The sequence below is a fragment of the Pecten maximus genome, chromosome 4 (genome assembly GCF_902652985.1).
Source record: "Pecten maximus chromosome 4, xPecMax1.1, whole genome shotgun sequence".
Classification (NCBI taxonomy): Eukaryota; Metazoa; Mollusca; class Bivalvia; order Pectinida; family Pectinidae; genus Pecten; species Pecten maximus.
In genome coordinates, this window is record NC_047018.1 from 32,345,666 (window position 1) to 32,364,499 (window position 18,834).

At 34.1% G+C, this 18,834-nt stretch overlaps 1 protein-coding gene across 1 annotated transcript in view; it reads left to right on the forward strand.

Annotated features, from left to right (window-relative positions):
* Window positions 1–18,022, forward strand: part of LOC117325856 (serine/threonine-protein kinase Sgk1-like) — a 58,948-nt gene extending 40,926 nt beyond the window's left edge. The window contains 11 exon segments of the mRNA XM_033882354.1: window positions 1,000–1,057; window positions 1,344–1,445; window positions 1,447–1,560; window positions 4,133–4,245; window positions 5,502–5,538; window positions 8,881–8,967; window positions 11,112–11,207; window positions 12,157–12,264; window positions 13,049–13,186; window positions 13,464–13,521; window positions 13,903–18,022. Coding sequence (XP_033738245.1) covers window positions 1,000–1,057; window positions 1,344–1,445; window positions 1,447–1,560; window positions 4,133–4,245; window positions 5,502–5,538; window positions 8,881–8,967; window positions 11,112–11,207; window positions 12,157–12,264; window positions 13,049–13,186; window positions 13,464–13,521; window positions 13,903–14,018 — 1,027 coding nt within the window. The 3' untranslated portion in view covers window positions 14,019–18,022.
* The last annotated feature ends 812 nt before the right edge of the window (window positions 18,023–18,834 follow it).

The window sequence follows — 18,834 nt, forward strand, 5'->3', positions numbered from 1 at the left end:
TGCAAGATTTGCCTCAAACTATTCATAACAAGGATTTAGCCTGATTAGATTCATATTATAGATATGGGTCAGCGAGGTGGCAAAGTTTAGTGGTCAAGTGGTCAGTTATTGGCAGGGATATCAAAATAGTGCTTTCAATATTGCCAACATCAATATTCTCTTCTTCTGTAATATAAATAGGTTACAAGTCAAGTAGGTATCACTTTGGAAAAAAAATCATGCTTTTTCCAAAAATCCAACTGAAAACTCCAAACTTTTTAGTCAATCTGCAGAGTTAAAGAAAAGTTCCTTCTAGCAGGATTTAGTTTGGAAGGTAAAATTTGATACCTAGCCCACATTCTTTATAAGTTGATATAATTTGTTTTTCAATTTTTGTAAAGTAAGTAAGGTTTAAATTTAAATTCTTTACAAAATATATACACGGTTGCAGAAGTGATTGGGCAGCCATGTTTTGGCTAATATGGATTTTGATTGAAAAGCATATCATGATTCCTTTTAAAACTGGAGAAAACTCGCATCGTGTGAGAGAGATGATATTGATTGTGATGTGTAGGAATATGTCATGTCTAAATTTCGGTCCCCTGGTTTAATTAACTTCCTTAAAGTTGTCAGGCATCATCAGTCATCAACAGTGAAAATGATAATTCTGAAATCTTCGACGATAATATATAGTTGTGTGGTTATTTTAATGAGTATTTAGACTAATTACTTTATACCACAAAATCATAAATTCACAAAATTTTGTACCACATCAAAAAGTAAGGCAACCACAGGTTGAAAAAAACGTTTATTAATGATACAATATAATTTTTATGAAAATTATTGTGCTCGTTCTGGTGGAAGTATTCATACAATATTCTTTCTGGTTCCTTCTTGATGCTTTTTAGCTGAAATTTTATAGTCTGCTGAAAGTTTGCTTCAAGTAGAGATTACTTTGTACGTAAAAATTCAGCTTTACATGTCTATCCTAAATGTACAAATCATCATTGTCTTTTTCAGTGTGAAACCGAGTGATTTTGAGTTCCTCAAAGTTATTGGAAAGGGCAGCTTTGGCAAGGTAAAGATATTACTGTTTCTGAATATAATGAAGTACATATATTATGTATATTATTCTTGCATCATGGAATTTGCCGGTTTGAAATTTTGACTTGAAATTCTTAATAGCATTATAATGAATCATGCTGTAATTTCTAGCTGTAGTTGGTATTTGTTTTCCAACTCTATCAAAGTATTAAATGATGCTATTTTCAATAATTGCTCAACTTCATACTTAATACAGTATCAGTATTTTACATATTTATTTTGTTGACATTTTTTTACTTATCCAAAATTGATGGTTGCAGGTTCTTCTTGCTCGTCACAAAATTGAAGGAAACATCTATGCCATCAAAGTGCTTCAGAAGCAAGCCATTATGAAGAGAAATGAAGCAAAGCACATCATGGCCTGAACGAAACGTACTTTTGAAAAACATCAAACATCCATTCTTGGTTGGCCTTCACTACTCCTTCCAGACGGCTGACAAACTTTACTTTGTCCTCGACTATGTGAACGGTGGGGAGGTAGGTATCGTTTAATTTAACACAATATGGCTAAGCATTGTTTGAATTCATATGTGTTTTCAACATTCTTAAGCCATTTTTGCCCTGCAGCAAAATCTAAATTGGAGCATTAATTAGCCTGGGCATGAATAAGGCTGAGCATTAATTAGGCTGTACAGAGGTAGTACTGTTACATAATTACAAGGGATGTCGAAGCCGAAAAGTGCAGGAGAGACAGGAGTAGAGGAAAGGGGAGAATAGACAAGATACTTTTTAGGAGGAGGGCAATTTTGAGGGGAGAAAAGCAACATGATGCTGTAATGAAAAAATGTGCAAAAATATGTTATAAAGGGAGAGATTAATTTGGAGGGAATATCAGGAGGAACAGCAAGGGGACGATGAGGAGAACATATATATCATACAATATCTGAGAAGTAACAGGTAGATAATAATTTTGAGAGAAAAAACAAAAATATAGCAAATTTAATTTTATGACCTATATAAGATGAATTGAGAAATACTGCATTGTTATTTTGAATTTAAGGTTTAAAAGGAAAAGGAGCTGCTCAAAACATTCACATTTAACAAATAGTCTTTTGTGGTATAAGTATTTCTGTGTATGTGCAGAATTCATATGTGATTTCAACATCTTAAGCCATTTTTGCCCTGCAGCAAAATCTAGATACGAGCATTAATTAGCCTGGGCATTAATAAGGATAAGCATTAATTAGGCTGTAACCAGGCAGATTCTTATATGTTCATTAATTCTAAGTACACATTTCAGTTATAAATTGTATTAATTTAAAAACATTTTACCTCACCAGGTTGATATACATGATGATCATGTTTGCCGTTCTGGTATTTTGTAAGGACTATATGAGGTCTAGGATTAAAGGGAAGAACACTTACTGAAATGAAGTGATTCAATTACATTTAAATGTCCATGATATGTATTCAATTAATGCTCTATGCATCTAATCTTCAGTTATAATATTCATCCAAGGCTAGATCATCAAATGACTAATTAATTAACTAATTAACCACAAGACTTATACATAAGCTGTATCTATTACAAAATTCATACAAAAGATGCTATGTACATGTGTGGTTTTGTGAGGTTATTCAGGCCTTGTGGGCCTCTTGTTATAAAATATGTCATTAAAAATGATCTTAATGGTAAAGGTGTTAGCAAATTTGTTGAAAATAAAAGTCAGAGTCAATCATTTGGAAGTTTTGGGTATGTACAGAGACTGTGGGTTACTGAGTGCTGAAGTTATAGTTGTATTATACACAGACAAAAGCTCCAGGAATAGCCTGCTGATTTACTGATAGCAAATGTTTATAGATGTAAATTTAAGGTGACTTGGAGGTCCATAGGGACATTGATGATATGTCGTCTATTTTAGTCATATATCATATCTCATAGTTGCTGATGGCATTGTTAACAATTTCAAAATGGGTATATGAATAGCTTTCTCACAAAACATGATTTATCAGATATTTTAAGATTTACTCTTCTTTTCAAAGATGTTTTAGGATAAGTGCTATTTGTTTATAATTCATTTTGTCAACTTTTTCTCTAATCTGTATTCACTTAAATGTCCCTGTTGACTAAGGTGCTGGCAACTCTTTGCATTATACTGGAGTAATTAACAATATATTCCGTTATAAATATTTTATGAGATCAGACTCCATTAGGTTTCGGCTGGGTTAGCTGGGTCGTATGTTCAGACTCATGGGTGACAAGCATGCAAATGATCTTGTTTGATGTTTCCTATATAACGCATTACTCAATGATTTTGCTTCACATGGCCCTGTCACAAATGATCTACTCGTGGCCTGACCTTGATAAACATTTCATGTTTTTTTGTTACAGAAAAATCAGAGGTCATACATTTTTGACATTATGTTTTGCAAATGAATAAATAAACATACATGGATGGGTTAAGCTTTTGAAATGATGACAAGCTTGTTTGAAAAAAAGACTATAGTCAATCAAACCTTTGACTGAGTGAGGGATTTTAATATCGTTTTTAAAACTTTACCAATAATCCATTTATACGTGTCAGCATTACGATGTATGATACTGTCGTAGTTCAGGTGACAGATTAGAATGGTTGTTGACAGACTTTTATATCTGCCTTAATTTACATACCCATTTCCTTGATCATATCATGTGATAATTTTTCCGTTTTGTGTACAAAGTTAAAAAGTCAAGGAAAATTCACCATGAACATTTTTCTAATGTTTATAATTATGTGGTTGCATGATTGAAAAGTTCCATTTTTTCCTGTATATTTATAGTTATTAATAACATAGGTTTAAGGAGATAAAGTGAAAAAATGGCCCATTTAACCTTCCACGCACTGGTGTCTCATAGCACATTTGATTTGGAACAAAAATAAGGAAAATCATAAGACTTAAAATGTGACGAAAAGTCACAAAAATACTGGTTAAGAAAGTTGAGGCTGTATTGAAAGTGTATATATCCCAGTCAATGTGGAGGAGTGGAATTACAAGTCTAGTTTTAGATTGGTCGGTAAAATTGCATCCAAACATAGATCTAAATACAATATTGCGCTTTCATTTCCAGCTTTTTTTCCATCTACAAAGAGAACGCTACTTTCCCGAACAGAGGGCTCGGTTTTATGCTGCAGAAATGGCGAGTGCTATTGGCTATCTTCATTCTCTCAATATCATTTATAGGTAAGCTGAAAATAGCCTCTACATAAGGACGTTTGTATTAGATTTGGGTGGTCGGGTGGTACAGTGGTAACACACTTGCCTTCACCTAGGTGGACAAGCTTTGATTCCTCAATTTGAAAAGGTATGGCATCACCTGGCCAACACATGGGATTTCCCCAGGTACTCCGGTTTCTTTCCACACCTAAACACCCCTCACTCAGGCCAACAAGTGTGATTAATATGGTATAACTTGCTTTGCAATTGTTTTAAAATAAATCAAGTTTAATTAAGATTAAAATATTCATCAGTTCCTGGTTATTTACAATTAAATCCAAAATCCTGTCTTCAACACTATACAATTTATGCGAAATAAAAAAAAAAATGTCAAGAATAAACTACGTTGTATCTTATATTGGTTGATTTATGAATAACTGTTAAAAAATACATAAATATATTCATTAGATTTCTCAATATGGACATGTAACTTGACAAAAGAACTAATTAACCCTAACCTTCCAATTAATTTTATTCAGGAAGTAAATAGCCCACACCTCAAAATCATGTTCATATATCTGGTATTATTGGATGGGTGAGGTTTTTCAGAATCATTTCATAACTCTAGAAAATCAGGTGTCTATATGCTTGGAAGAGAGAATGATTTTGTTTGTCTCCTACAAATAAGCCTTAAATTAATCTCCTACAATTATAAATATATAAAGAAAAATTATATATTTGACTTCATCAAGATTAGATTGGAGTAAATGTCATCGTTAAGAAGAGACGATAATTAGTATTGACAGTGTAGTTGTTACAAACATCCTGTCACAATTTATATGTGGACACAATGAAACCAAAAATGACGTTGTATACAGCGATTCTCGAGACAGGTTACAAGAAATTCTGAACCGTTTTACACTGTGATAAATGTAGGAAGTATAATTCACGCTGTGTAAGTGACATCCTGCCTCCGTTAACATTAGGCCAAGCCTTTGTGTTACGACTTGTATATCCTCCATTCACTGTTAACGTGTTGTTACGGTAACAGAAAAATACATGTCATGTCATTTTGACAGGAAACTGTCAGGTTGTTAAAACCCAATTATGTCACCAACCTACGCATTTTATTTCACTAATGTTTTTAATTTTAGTAATTATATTTTGAGTGATAAGACAGGAATATATTTGTTTCAGTTGATGTTTTTTTTATTCAAAAAAAGATAAACCAAGAATCAGAATGTTTTTATTTTTCTCTAAATGTAGTTGTTTTTCTATTTCAGGGATCTCAAGCCAGAAAATATTTTACTAGACTCAAAGGTAAATGTTTATGCACATGTATGATCAGTATACAAGCTATACATATGTAAATTAATTGAGGTAGACAATGGGGCACTTATATAGAATATGTACACAACTGCCACTCGGAAGGACATTTACACGACTGCCACTCGGGGGGATCGACATTTACACGACTGCCACTCGGGGGGATCGACATTTACACGACTGCCACTCGGAAGGACATTTACACAACTGCCACTCGGAAGGACATTTACACGACTGCCTCTCGGGAGGACATTTACACGACTGCCTCTCGGGAGGACATTTACATGACTGCCACTCGGGAGGACATTTACAAGACAGCCACTCGGGAGGACTTTTACATGACTGCCACTCGGGAGGACATTTACACGACTGCCACTCGGGGCCACTCGGGAGGACATTTACATGACTGCCACTCGGGGCCACTCGGGAGGACATTTACATGACTGCCACTCGGGGCCACTCGGGAGGACATTTACATGACTGCCACTCGGGAGGACATTTACATGACTGCCACTCGGGAGGACATTTACATGACTGCCACTCGGGAGGACATTTACACGACTGCCACTCGGGAGGACATTTACATGACTGCCTCACGGGCCACTCGGGAGGACATTTACACGACTGCCTCTCGGGGCCACTCGGGAGGACATTTACATGACTGCCACTCGGGAGGACTTTTACATGACTGCCACTCGGGAGGACATTTACACGACTGCCACTCGGGGCCACTCGGGAGGACATTTACACGACTGCCACTCGGGAGGACATTTACAAGACAGCCACTTGGAAGGGGAAATCTGCTCTCATTTCCATACAAGAAAATTCTTCCTCAGATGACATTACATTTAAAAATAAAATATTCTAGAGAAACCTGTTAAATCTGACCCCTCAGATCAGACAGATAAATATAACAGGATGCTTCTTGCAGGGTGTCGGATTAAACAGGTTAATATGACCACCACATCTTGTCTCACAAGGGGGTGATTAGACGGTTTAATTTCAGAAATCCTCACATGAAGTATATATATTAATGACTCTAGATCATTTAATTTTAAGAATACTTTTTTAAAATGGGAGTAAAATTATCTTTCTATTTCTTAAAACTTTTTATTAATTAAAGCTTTTTGCACCACACAAATTTCTCTTTCAACAACAATATTGTTTGGGGCAGAACCCAGGGCTCCCCAACCCTGGCAACTCCCACCAACATTGGCACATGTTAAATAGTTCTTAGTGTATGTATTTCTGCTAGGGAAATGAAATGTTTCTACAAAAATAAACATATATATATATTTCTCTCTCGAAAGCGACATTGCTGTAGAGATATCTCAGTACTAATTTATAATTGAATGTGAAATTCCTCTGTGTAGCTTGTCAACTGTTCAAATACACAAGTTTTGACTTTCCATTGGTATAAACATTTGGCTGTGATAGCAAAATGGAGCTAGATAAGGCAGTCAATAAACTGATGTAATCAAGTTAGACTGATTGTATTCAAACTGTGTGGAGTCTGTGGTGTAATCTGATGTAAGTCAGTCTGAAACTGTCTCAATTGATCAGGAGATACTGTTCACAGCACCATAAATAAATTGCAAATTAGCAAATTAGTGGGCGAAAAAAACCGTGTTAGAGTAAAAAATCATTTAATATTTTCTTTGCTGCAATATGAAAAAAAAGGTAACCCAAAATTAATTCAACTTTAGGGAGATTCTAAATTTTTAGGTGACCTGAGACAAAGTCTCAAGTGACCTATTCTTATCGCTTTTTGTCTGTCGTCGTCCGTCCGTAAACAATTTACATTCTCAACTTCTTCTCCAAAACCACTGAACCAAATTCAATGAAATTTGGCAGGGAGCTTCTATGGCTAAAGGTCAACTAAAATTGTGAATTATATGGTCCCTATCCCCCGGGAGCCTGAGGGGCTGGGCCAAAAAGGGTCAAATTGACTAAAACTTCAAACATCTTCTTCTCTACTCTCAGATAAGGTGGAATCAAACACTCTTCATAGATGAAAGAGTCTTAAGGTGCTCTACCAAAATTGTGAATTTCATGTCCCTGGGGTACCACGTTTGCCCCTTGGGAGAGGGTAAACTTTACTATAGTTTATAAAGGGGAAATCACATTTTTGACTATTATTTATTGGATTTCTATTGGTATTCATTCTAACTTGGTTCAAATTATCAGCATGGGATGTCAGTTTGATGGTATGTACATGTTGGCCCTGGTTGACCCCCAGGGGCTAGTGGGCGGGGCCAAAAAGGGTCAAATTGACTGAAATTTCAAAAGTCTTCTTCTCTACTCTCAGATATGGTAGAATCAAATACTCTTCATAGATGGAAGGGTCTTAAGTTGCTTTACCAAAACTGTAAATTTAATGACCCTGGGGTCTCACGTTTGCCCCTGGGGAGGGAGTAAACTTTAGTATAGTTTATATAGGGAAATCACATTTTTGACTATTATTTGTTGGATTTGTATTGGAATTCATTCTAACTTGGTTCAAATTATCAGCATGGGATTACAGTTTGATGGTATGTACATGTTGGCCCTGGTTGACCCCCAGGGGCTGGTGGGCGGGGCCAAAAAGGGTCAAATTGACCGAAATTTCAAAAATCTTCTTCTCTACTCTCAGATATGGTAGAATCAAATACTCTTCATAGATGAAAGGGTCTTAAGGTGCTTTACCAAAATTGTGAATTTCATTACCCTGGGGTCTCACGTTTGCCCCTGGGGAGGGGGTAAACTTTACTATAGTTTATATAAGGATATCACATTTTTGACTATTATTTGTTGGATTTGTATTGGAATTCATTCGAACTTGGTTCAAATTATCAGCATGGGATGACAGTTTGATGGTATGTACATGTTGGCCCTGGTTGACCCCCAGGGGCTGGTGGGCGGGGCCAAAAAGGGTCAAATTGACTGAAATTTCAAAAATCTTCTTCTTACAACCCAAATAAGGTAGAATCAAATACTCTTCACAGATGGAAGGGTCTTAAAGTGCTTTACCATAATTGTGAATTTCCTAGCCCTGGGGTCTCACGTTTTCCCCATGGGAATTGTTTATTAATAAATTTATTATTTATTTGTTTTGAAATTCATTCTTTCATTCAAATTTACTGAAATATTTCAAAAATCAGGTGACCGTTAAGGCCCATGGGCCTCTTGTTTAACTGCAGATTTTGTGGCATTTTAATTATTTTCTTAAAGTTATTTTTTTGGTTTTCAGTAATTTTGGCTAGTTTATTTGCAAAGATCTACAAATCAGATGTACTCCACTTTTGCTTTTGAAGCTAGTTTATGTTGATGTTATATCTGAGAATTCTCGTTCTTCAGGGTCACATCACGCTGACAGATTTTGGTCTGTGTAAAGAAGGAATCGAGGGCATGGGTACAACAAATACATTCTGTGGGACCCCGGAGGTATGTATACAATATCTATATATCATGACAGTCACATTCACACCTACATTTTACATACATGTAAGCATTAATGTGATCCTAGGAATCGTAAGGAAAGTGAAAGTCAAAATACACTTTTATACAATAGATTGTATAACCAACACTATTTGCTGTGCAATATTGCATTCAATAGAAATGACAATTAATGTACAATTGATTCGGCATCGCGTTGGGAGCATTATCATGACATCAGATGTGTATGACATCATGCTGTAGCACATGATGTCACATTGTCTCTGTAGTGAAAACTGCTCAATATTACCGTATTTATCCCCAAATAAGCCCCCTCTCCTAATCTAAAGGTTTCTATTTAAATTTTAAAACAATTTTAAAATTGATGATTCTGGAAAAATGATGAAGATGGCTTTTTCTAGGCATTGGCTTATTTGAGGATGAATATAGTATTTACAAAGTAATATGTTAGGCACTCCATTTTTAGCTCACCGGTTACGAGTAACCGAGAGCTAATGCTGTCACCCCGGCGTCAGCGTCGGCTTCCCACCCCAAAACTTTAAAGTTTTTGGGTTAAGTTTTTGGAAAGCTTGTACGTCCAAAAGTATACACCTCATGCCCTTCTAATTTGGTTAATACATTCATTAGAGGTCTAGGAGTGATGGTATGGCAAAATCATGCAGAAAAATTTTGTGGATTTTTTGCATTTTACCATTTTGTGGACTTTATTTTTTGGGCACCAAAACCCACTTTAAAGTTTTTGGGGTCAGTTTTTGGAAAGTTTGTAAGTCCAAAAGTGTACACCTCATGCCCTTTTAAATTGATTTATACAATCATTAGAGGTCTAGGAGTGATGTTATGGCAAAATCATGCAGAAAAAAAATTGTGATTTTTTCGCATTTTACCATTTTGTGGACTTAACTTTTTTGGTACCAAAACTCACTTTAAAGTTTTGGGGGCAAGTACAAAAGTATACACCTATCACCCTTCTAAGTTGGTTTATACATTCATCAGAGATCCAGGAGTGATGCTGTGACAAAATCATGCAGAAAAAAATTGTGATTTTTTTTTTGGCATTTTACCATTTAGTGGACTTACTTTTTTTGACACAATAACTCACTTTAAAGATTTTGGGGGTTAGTTTTGGAAAGCTTGTAAGTCCACACCCTTCTTATTTGGTTTATACATCCATTAGGGGTCTAGGAGCGATATTATGTGACATACAATTTCAAATGACATGCTTATACATACATAAAAAATGAATGCATAGTGTGATTGCTGCCACCGGTGAGCTTTCGCAATCATTGATTGCACTTGTATATTCAGGTTTTAATTTAAAATACTCTCCTCGTAATTAAATCTTAATTATATTCAGCTCTTTTTCAACATTATATTACTGCCCTTTGTTTTGTATTAAAAAGGAATGATTGTTAAGATATTAAAATCACATTTTAATCACACAAATTTAATAATTATTAAGATATTAAAATCATATTTTAATCACACAAATTTAATAATTATTGAGATATTAAAAGCACATTTAAGTCTCACAAATTTTAATAATTATTAAGATATTAAAAGCATATTTAAATCACACAAATTTTATAATTATTAAGATATTAAAATCATATTTAAATCGCACAAATTTGAATTCTGTCATTTGAAATGGTTTGATTTGAAATCAAATTAAAGATAAATCATGACAGTTTCCTGAAAATTAACCTTTTTGGGTCGAACCAGGATATACATTTTCATCTTCAGGTAAAATTAATTGGGGTCATGTAACTAATTCATTAGGCTGATTCCATCTGCATGTGACAGAATATGGGAAAGAAATACATGGAAAAATAATGCAGTAAAAATAAAATCACAGTGATACTGTTTTCTAGTATAATTTGGGAGATATAATAAAATGGGGAATAGGGAAATATCGGTAAGTCATCAAGAAGTGAGATAGCAAATGAAATCAAGGGCATAATAAAAAAAAAAGGAAAGTTAAATGTTTAACTGTTTATAAATATGGGCTGTAATTAGGTAAATATGTATACACCAAATATATATATGGCAGACATTTATTCATTTACATTTTATAACCATTGTAACAGATATGAAGAGGTGTTATTCCTAACAGATGTTTTTTGTTTCGTGTGTAGTATTTAGCACCAGAAGTCCTGCGGAAACAACCCTATGACAAGACGGTGGATTGGTGGTGTCTAGGAGCTGTATTGTACGAGATGATGTACGGCCTGGTACGTGTACTTAATAAACCGGTCTCTCTTACCTGTAGATATATGACACTTGTAGATCTCTGTAGGTCATCAAATACACCTGTATCATAGGTGTATCACTATACAGAATACCTATATGTAGCCATCAGATTCTAACTGTAAGTTCCAGGGATTTGTGGATAAATAACATAGCCCAAAGATAAACAAATGTGAATTACTTTAAAGATTGATTATTTTGTATGATTACATTTCACAAAAATATAAATTAGAGTTCAGCTAAGAATCTATCATATTACATATTGTAATGAGTGTGTAACTGGGTTTTTTCAAGGTTATACAGACAATTGAATATGACCTTGACAGAATCATTTCAAAGTCACACTATAATAACAGTTACGAAGCATTCAAACAATTTCTGCTTCAGGCAATCTCAAGGCTAGAGTATATAGGGGTATAAAATGTGGAAAAAGTAATAATTTTTAAATCCTATAAATTTTCAAATTTACAAGAATGAAATGTATTAAATCTTCAAGTTTTCCCCTACATTTGGTCTGTACTATAATAGAGAACAATCAAGGGAACGACATGTTTGTATACAAGTCACAAAACAAACAAACTTTGAAACAGTAATAGTTGTATTTCTTCAGGGATCTGTTCACATGACCAAGTTTACAATCAATATTCCTTAACTTAAAATTTTCTGTAGGAAAGCACTACAGAATTTAAGGAAAACTCCTGAGCTAGGATTTTTTTCCTGAAATCCAAATAACTATATGCTTTTCTATGGGAAATTTTAATTGAAAGAATAAAATTTCCATAAGTTGAGTAACGTTGATGAAACTGGGTCTAGGTATAATATATAAGGTGAAGGGGCAAAGTATAGAAGTCAGATTACCATTACCACAAATAAAGTACATTATCATGATGATGATTTGGTTAACAGCATATTTGTGATGTTTTGATTTTACAGCCTCCGTTCTACAGTCGGGACACTGCTGAAATGTACGACAACATCCTATATAAACCGCTACGTCTGAGAACTAATGTGTCTGCTGCAGCCAGGTCCATATTAGAAGGGGTAGGTTAATATAGCCATACAAGTCGCACGTCTAAGATCACAAACCAAGCAATTAGCATGAGAGAAATATTTAAAAGGTGGTCACCGCTCCCTTCAGAAATATTTTTCACATATAGATAGTTTTTGCCTCCATACAACCATTCCTACTTTCTCTCAGTTTATTGATAGCCTTGACCAGGAAAACCAAAAATCTAAACTCAATAAAAATGTAACTAGAAAGTGAGTAGTTGCCTCCAAGATTGAACCCATGACCCTAAGTTTGCTGGTTCACTATTCTATAGAAAAATCTACCAGGAAATTCCCCTAGCGCGAAGCTTGATGGCAGATGACTTTGTACACTATATAAAATTAAAACAATAACAAGATTTGATTCAATACTGAACATTAAAAAATTAGTTATTTTAACAAAAGATTTGGTATTTGTTTAACTGGACGAAATTGAATATCTATACCTCAGAACAGATACTCAATTCTATAAGTTTGAGTGTAGATCTGCCTATAGTTTGGTCATCAAATAATGCGTTTTCCTCCCATTGCTGGTACAGTATCATGATCAGGGGGCGTTGACCAATCAGCTCTAAGTATGATGCCTGGGAAAGGGGTACTTGATCCTCAGATAGTGTTGTTTTCAGGAATTCATTAAAAAAAAGAAATGGAGGGTCAAGGTTAGGCCAGGTGACAAGGTGACACTGGGGTAGCACTAGGCTGTTTTGTACACGGTTTTTCGTATTTCGCCTCTCCTGTTACGAAGGTTTCAGAGGTTATTTCCTCATTCTCTCCACAGCTGCTTCAGAAGGAGAAGGAAAAGCGTCTTGGTTGTCAACAAGATTTTATGGAGGTGAAATCACATGACTTCTTCGTAGATGTAAACTGGGATGAACTAGATGAAAAGAAAATGAAACCCCCTTACAATCCAAACGTGGTAAGTTTGATTGCTGGATATAGCTTTAAAAATAAATGAAACAAATGGACATGTTCCTGTATAATTGGATTTGACTGTAAAACAAGAGATGTTCAACAATATTTTTTAGTTTCTTTGTTGAAATTTTTGAATTCTTTATTAAGCTATGCTAACAATAATTGAGAAAACAAATTTAGATTTAAGATAAATTAAATCCCATGTAACTTTCTTCATTAAGTTGAAAATCTGTTGGCATTCAGTTCGATTACTAATAGGCATAATTTAACTTCATTTGCAGAGTGGTCAACTGGATCTGAAGCACTTTGATCCAGAATTTGTGAGAGAACCTGTACCAGGTAACTATAAAATATGGTCTAGGGCAGATAACTCTTGTAAAAATACTATTTCTATGCTAAGACCCATGGCATCTTGTTGACATATTTGGGTAAATAAACAAAATTATGACTTGGTTATGAACATTGGGTATTTTGTATAATTTAAAACACAGGGGCCAGTGAAAATTTTTAACATAATATTGTTTATCTACCATGTTATGGTCAGCAATTTGGTACCAGACCCAGTAACCTTCAGTAAGTCCAAGGGCAAATGAATAACACATAGACTCAGATTGCTATGCTGCATCATATATAGGTGGACTTGTTACTTTTGACAGATAAGATAACTATAAATTCTAAGTGACTAGAAGTTGATCAATGTTCACATCTCATCTGTTTCAGCATCTGTTGGGAAGTCCATGGGTACCAGTAAGTTAGTTAGTGCCAGTGTGATGGAGGCAGATAGTATGTTCCAGGGATTTTCCTATGTCCCACCTGCTGAAGATGCCTTTACATGACAAACGCATGAGAGACCAGGACTGTAGCCTGATAAAAACTGTGATAGGACATCATGTGACCCAAGGTGTCAAGGATGTTTGATGACCCCAGTGTCAAGTTCATTGTATGGTGACTCCAGTGTCAAGGTCATAGATATTGTTCGTATGACATACATGGTCAAGGATCGGTATGATGACCCATGAAGGTCAAGCAACAGTGTGCTGACCCTTGAAGTAGACAGTGTTAACGTTTAAACTTCAATCAGTCTGTTCGATGGGTCTCTTCATTTCCCTGTCAAATATGAAATGTGATAAAACTGTAGCATCCATTATTTTGACAAGTAAAAGACAAAATGTTGATGGAAGACATGAATTCAGATATTGATCGAATGAACAAACCAAGAGGAGTCCAGACAAGAACAAATATGTGTATAGCGCTTCTGGGTCTAGTCTTATATGTGCCAATTGAGAGATAAATTGTTTCAGGTGCTCACATGGAACAAGTTTGTTTTGTAATCTACATCAACTGTATGTTTGTATTCAGGCTGAGTTAACATCCGTCCTCGGGAGACGTTGCTCTGACCATGATTATGCAAGCAAAGACAGGTGTATATGTGTTTTGTGAAGTGTTGAAATAGATTATATACTATGTATACTCCAGTGAAGATTCACTCAGTTCTTCATTGTGATTAATCTTAAAAAATCTGTGAAAATGGGACTGAAATGCCAGTTTTCTCAGTTTTAATGGAAAAAAATCAAGTCATGGATTAGAAATGTTGTCATGAAATCATCATCATAATGTGACACTTTGTACATTAATATTCTACACGGTTGTGATTTTTTTTAACAACTCTGTGGGTATCAGGTTATGGCATGTTAGTAAGTACAACAGTTGTCCTGTAAATCCACTAAAGTAACTGAATTCAGGTATCCTTGGATACAGAACCAAACTAGGATTCAATCTTGGAACTGTAAGCAAATGCTAAACATGTAACAGGGACTATGGATTTTCATCCTTTGCCATTCAATAAATCTAGGAAGAAATTCTCCCTAGGCAGGTCCGTAGGATGTTATTTTACCAAAGTAATATACAATTAATTACGATGTCTGGTCATCAGTGAAGAGGCAGGTCAAAGTCATCCGTACCACACTCCTTCTTCTTATTGTCTCTGGTGTGGCATTTAGAAAGAACATTTAGTAACTCTTATTTCACATATGGAGTTAAGTTCTTGACCTGATTTCAGAATCATATTATTTCTATAATATTCACTTTTCAGAAATTGTTGTTGTTCAAGGTTGATGTCATGTATCATTAACATACTTAAGAATATGATCTGGGAGATACAGCAATATGGTTAGAATACTGTAACTATAGGTTGTAATTTTACAAATGATTCTCTTAACCCCGATTTCTGTTGATACAGTAAAGTCCCAAAATATATTTATACCGAAAAATTAAATCAATAGCAAAATTACATTTATTGTCTGTTTCATAATGACAAAAAAAATAATAATGACAACAAAATTGTAAAATGAAAAAAAAATGGAAAATGCAGATTTTTTTTTTCCTTTGCGGAAAGAGCAATAGAATATTTGTATGAAGTATTTTTATTAGGATTCTGATCATATTTTTATATCTTCCAGTACTCTGGTACTTAATTATATCTTATGTCGTACATCATATTGTTATTTTGATACTCAAACTGAAATCTCACCTTAATACCAAAACAACTCTCCAACCTGTTTCTGTGATTGTTAATTGATTTTTATTGATCATGTTTTGAAAATACTGAGGAATTTTGTAAGATATAGCGACTTAAAATGTAGCCAGTTTGAACTATAAACATAGCATGGTGTTGGTGACATATATTATCATTGTTTAAAGGTTTGGAATAGTTTATCTTATCTTATCTGGATTTTTTAAGGTAGAGTCCAATATTTCTTTATCAAAGGAAATCATAGTAAAAATATTTCTTTAATATTATAATTTTTACACTGCCTTACTAGACAGGCAACTGTAAGTCAGAAAAATGTCAATGTACAGTACACAGTACTTTGTTGAAGGTAAAACAGAGTGTATGGACTTTCTACCTTTAAACCATATGTAATTGTCTGTGATATTTTTAATTCACCTATTATCATCGATTGTGTTTTTTTCATCAGTCATGTATTATCATTCTACCAAGAGAGTGTCATGTGACCAAAACACATGACCTAGATTTTGTAAGGAAAATTTCCACTAGTTTAGTTTTGGATCAGTCTAGTCATTAATTACTGTTATCAATTTTAATTGCCATCATCCTACATTTCTTAGGTAGGCTGTAAAAAAATTGAGAATCTTTGTTTATTTTTTTAATGTTATATATAATCAAATACAAGATCAAAATTGGATGTTGATCTTTTGGGATAAGATTTGAGAATTTTTGCCAATATTTTTGTTGACAATCTCAATTGAAATTATTTCAGAAATAACTCTTCTATTTGAAAATCGCATTATGTTCCCCAAATCCTGAAATTCTCCCAAAACAAATAACACACTCATGACTCAGCATTATCGCTGGACTAATGTTTGCTAGTGTCTTAATTTTAATACAGTAAAAATAGTCAATATATAAATCATTAATAAGAAATGTACCATTTTTGTCTAGTCAGTGTACCTGTTCTTCTTAACAGAAAAGCCAATTAGTTCCTCATTGATATAGCTAATTAGCCGACTTGTGATTCTGTACTTATCTAAAAAAGCCAATTTCCAGTAATAATCCAACCCTTATTTTGCTTTTCAGTCAAATTACTGACAAATGTAATTCCATTTACCTGTTTTGAGTCGATGTTTATATACTGATACGGTACCCAATTATCCTGATAAGTCAATGCTCATATAAATTTTCACTGTTAACTCTATAATGGCATTGAATCAAAACATTTCAAAACTGTACATTTATAGTTTTAGATTGCTCATTGTGCTACCTCTCATAAAGATAAATATAAATTTTTTACTACAAAATAAGAATTTATTTTTACTCCATAATGAACTAGATTTTTTTTACTTCAAAATATGCTAGTGCATCGACCTGCAACATATTTTTTTTTTTTTGTAATTTCTTACTGTTGACAGAATTCGCTTTTCATGACAGTTGTGAAGTTTACGAAACTCAAAATTATTTCTTTTTCATTGTAATTCTTTTATTATGAAGATAGAGGTTGTTAAGTACGAATGTTATATATGATACAAAATACAGAAAATAAGGCTTCACATTAAATTTCTGTGGTAAGCTTTTCAACAAAAAAAAATAATAAAATCTGCAGAAACTACAAGCAATGGTTGATTGATTTGTAAGTCATGGTTTTGTGAAAATGATAAAATGCCTGTTTGATTTGTAAGTCCTGGTTTGTAAAAATGATAAATTGCCTGGTTGACTTAAAGGACAGATGTGTGCTTCAGGTATTTAAAAGCTAAATATTGTTTTGGAAAATAACTCTTTTTCTTGCATTTGTCCATTTTGTTAAAATCTTAAAAAAAAAAAAAAAAAAAAATTACAATATCTCTAAAGCATTTCTTACGTTACCTTCCTATATTTATACAACAATAAGCCTATGTCTGCTAATAAGCCCACCTATGTTTGTTACAGTTCAGTTAAAATTCATTTTTCTACAATAAATCTTGCCACCTTTAAGTCAAACATTGTATTGGGTTTATTGAAGAATGAATATGGCATTTTGAATTTGATTATGTAAATGTCATTTTACATGTATGCTTGAATATATTAATAGTTGGTTAATTCCATATTGTTTATGTCTACTTACATAGCAATGCCCGACCAGTACTTTTTATTGTCGACACAACGAAGTGCTATAATTTTAACAGAGATATACATTTATAAATATTGTCATATCTTTTATTCAGAAAGAGACAATTTTATTTTTGATTACTTATTTGAAAAAAAGTTTACTGTACGTATCATTTTGTGCAATAATACTGAAGTTAGTGATTTTTAATGACCAATCAAATAAAATTTCAATACATATTGTTGTTGTTTGTTAAATTATTAAAAACATTTTGCCAGGAGACGCAAGTGTGAAGATTACTTGTTTGCTTGGTTTTACCCCGTGAACAGCCAGGGTCATCTTGAGGCAGGTCTCCTTGTAGTAGTTGGTGACTACTTCACTGAACAATATATGCCAGGCCTATTGCATGCTATCCAGAGCAATTAGGGAAGAGTGTCTTGACAAGGACAACATACACTGGCCTGTTTTTTTAGATTCCTGAGTTGAAACAGGCTCCTGAGAAACACAAACTGACACTGGTATAGGGAGTGTCGAACAAGGCACCTCAACTCTTCATTCCAGGTTATGTGTCTGCTGCACTCTTATGAACTAATTAAATGCATTTCCATTGGGAGTGAAAAAACAAAATTATAGCGCATGTTGCATGCAAGAGCAATTTCGGTGAAATGATTTGATCAATAATTGTAAATTGTGTATTTTTAGCTCACCTGGTCTGAAGGTCATGAAATTCACAATTTTAGTAAAGCACCTGAAGACCCTTCAATGCATGTATGAAGAGGATTTGATTCTACCTTATTTTAGTCTTGAGAGATTTTTGAAATTTCAGTCAATTTGACCCTTTTTAGCCCCCGCTCAAGTCCCTGGGGTCAGTCAGGGCCAACATATGCATACCAACGAAGTGTCATCCCAAGCTGATAATGCTAACCAAGTTAGAATGAATTCCAATACAAATCCAACAAATCTTAGTCAAAAATGTGATTTCCCTATTTAAACTATAGTAAAGAGTACCCCCTCCTCAGGGGCAAACGTGAGACCCCAGGGTCATGCAATT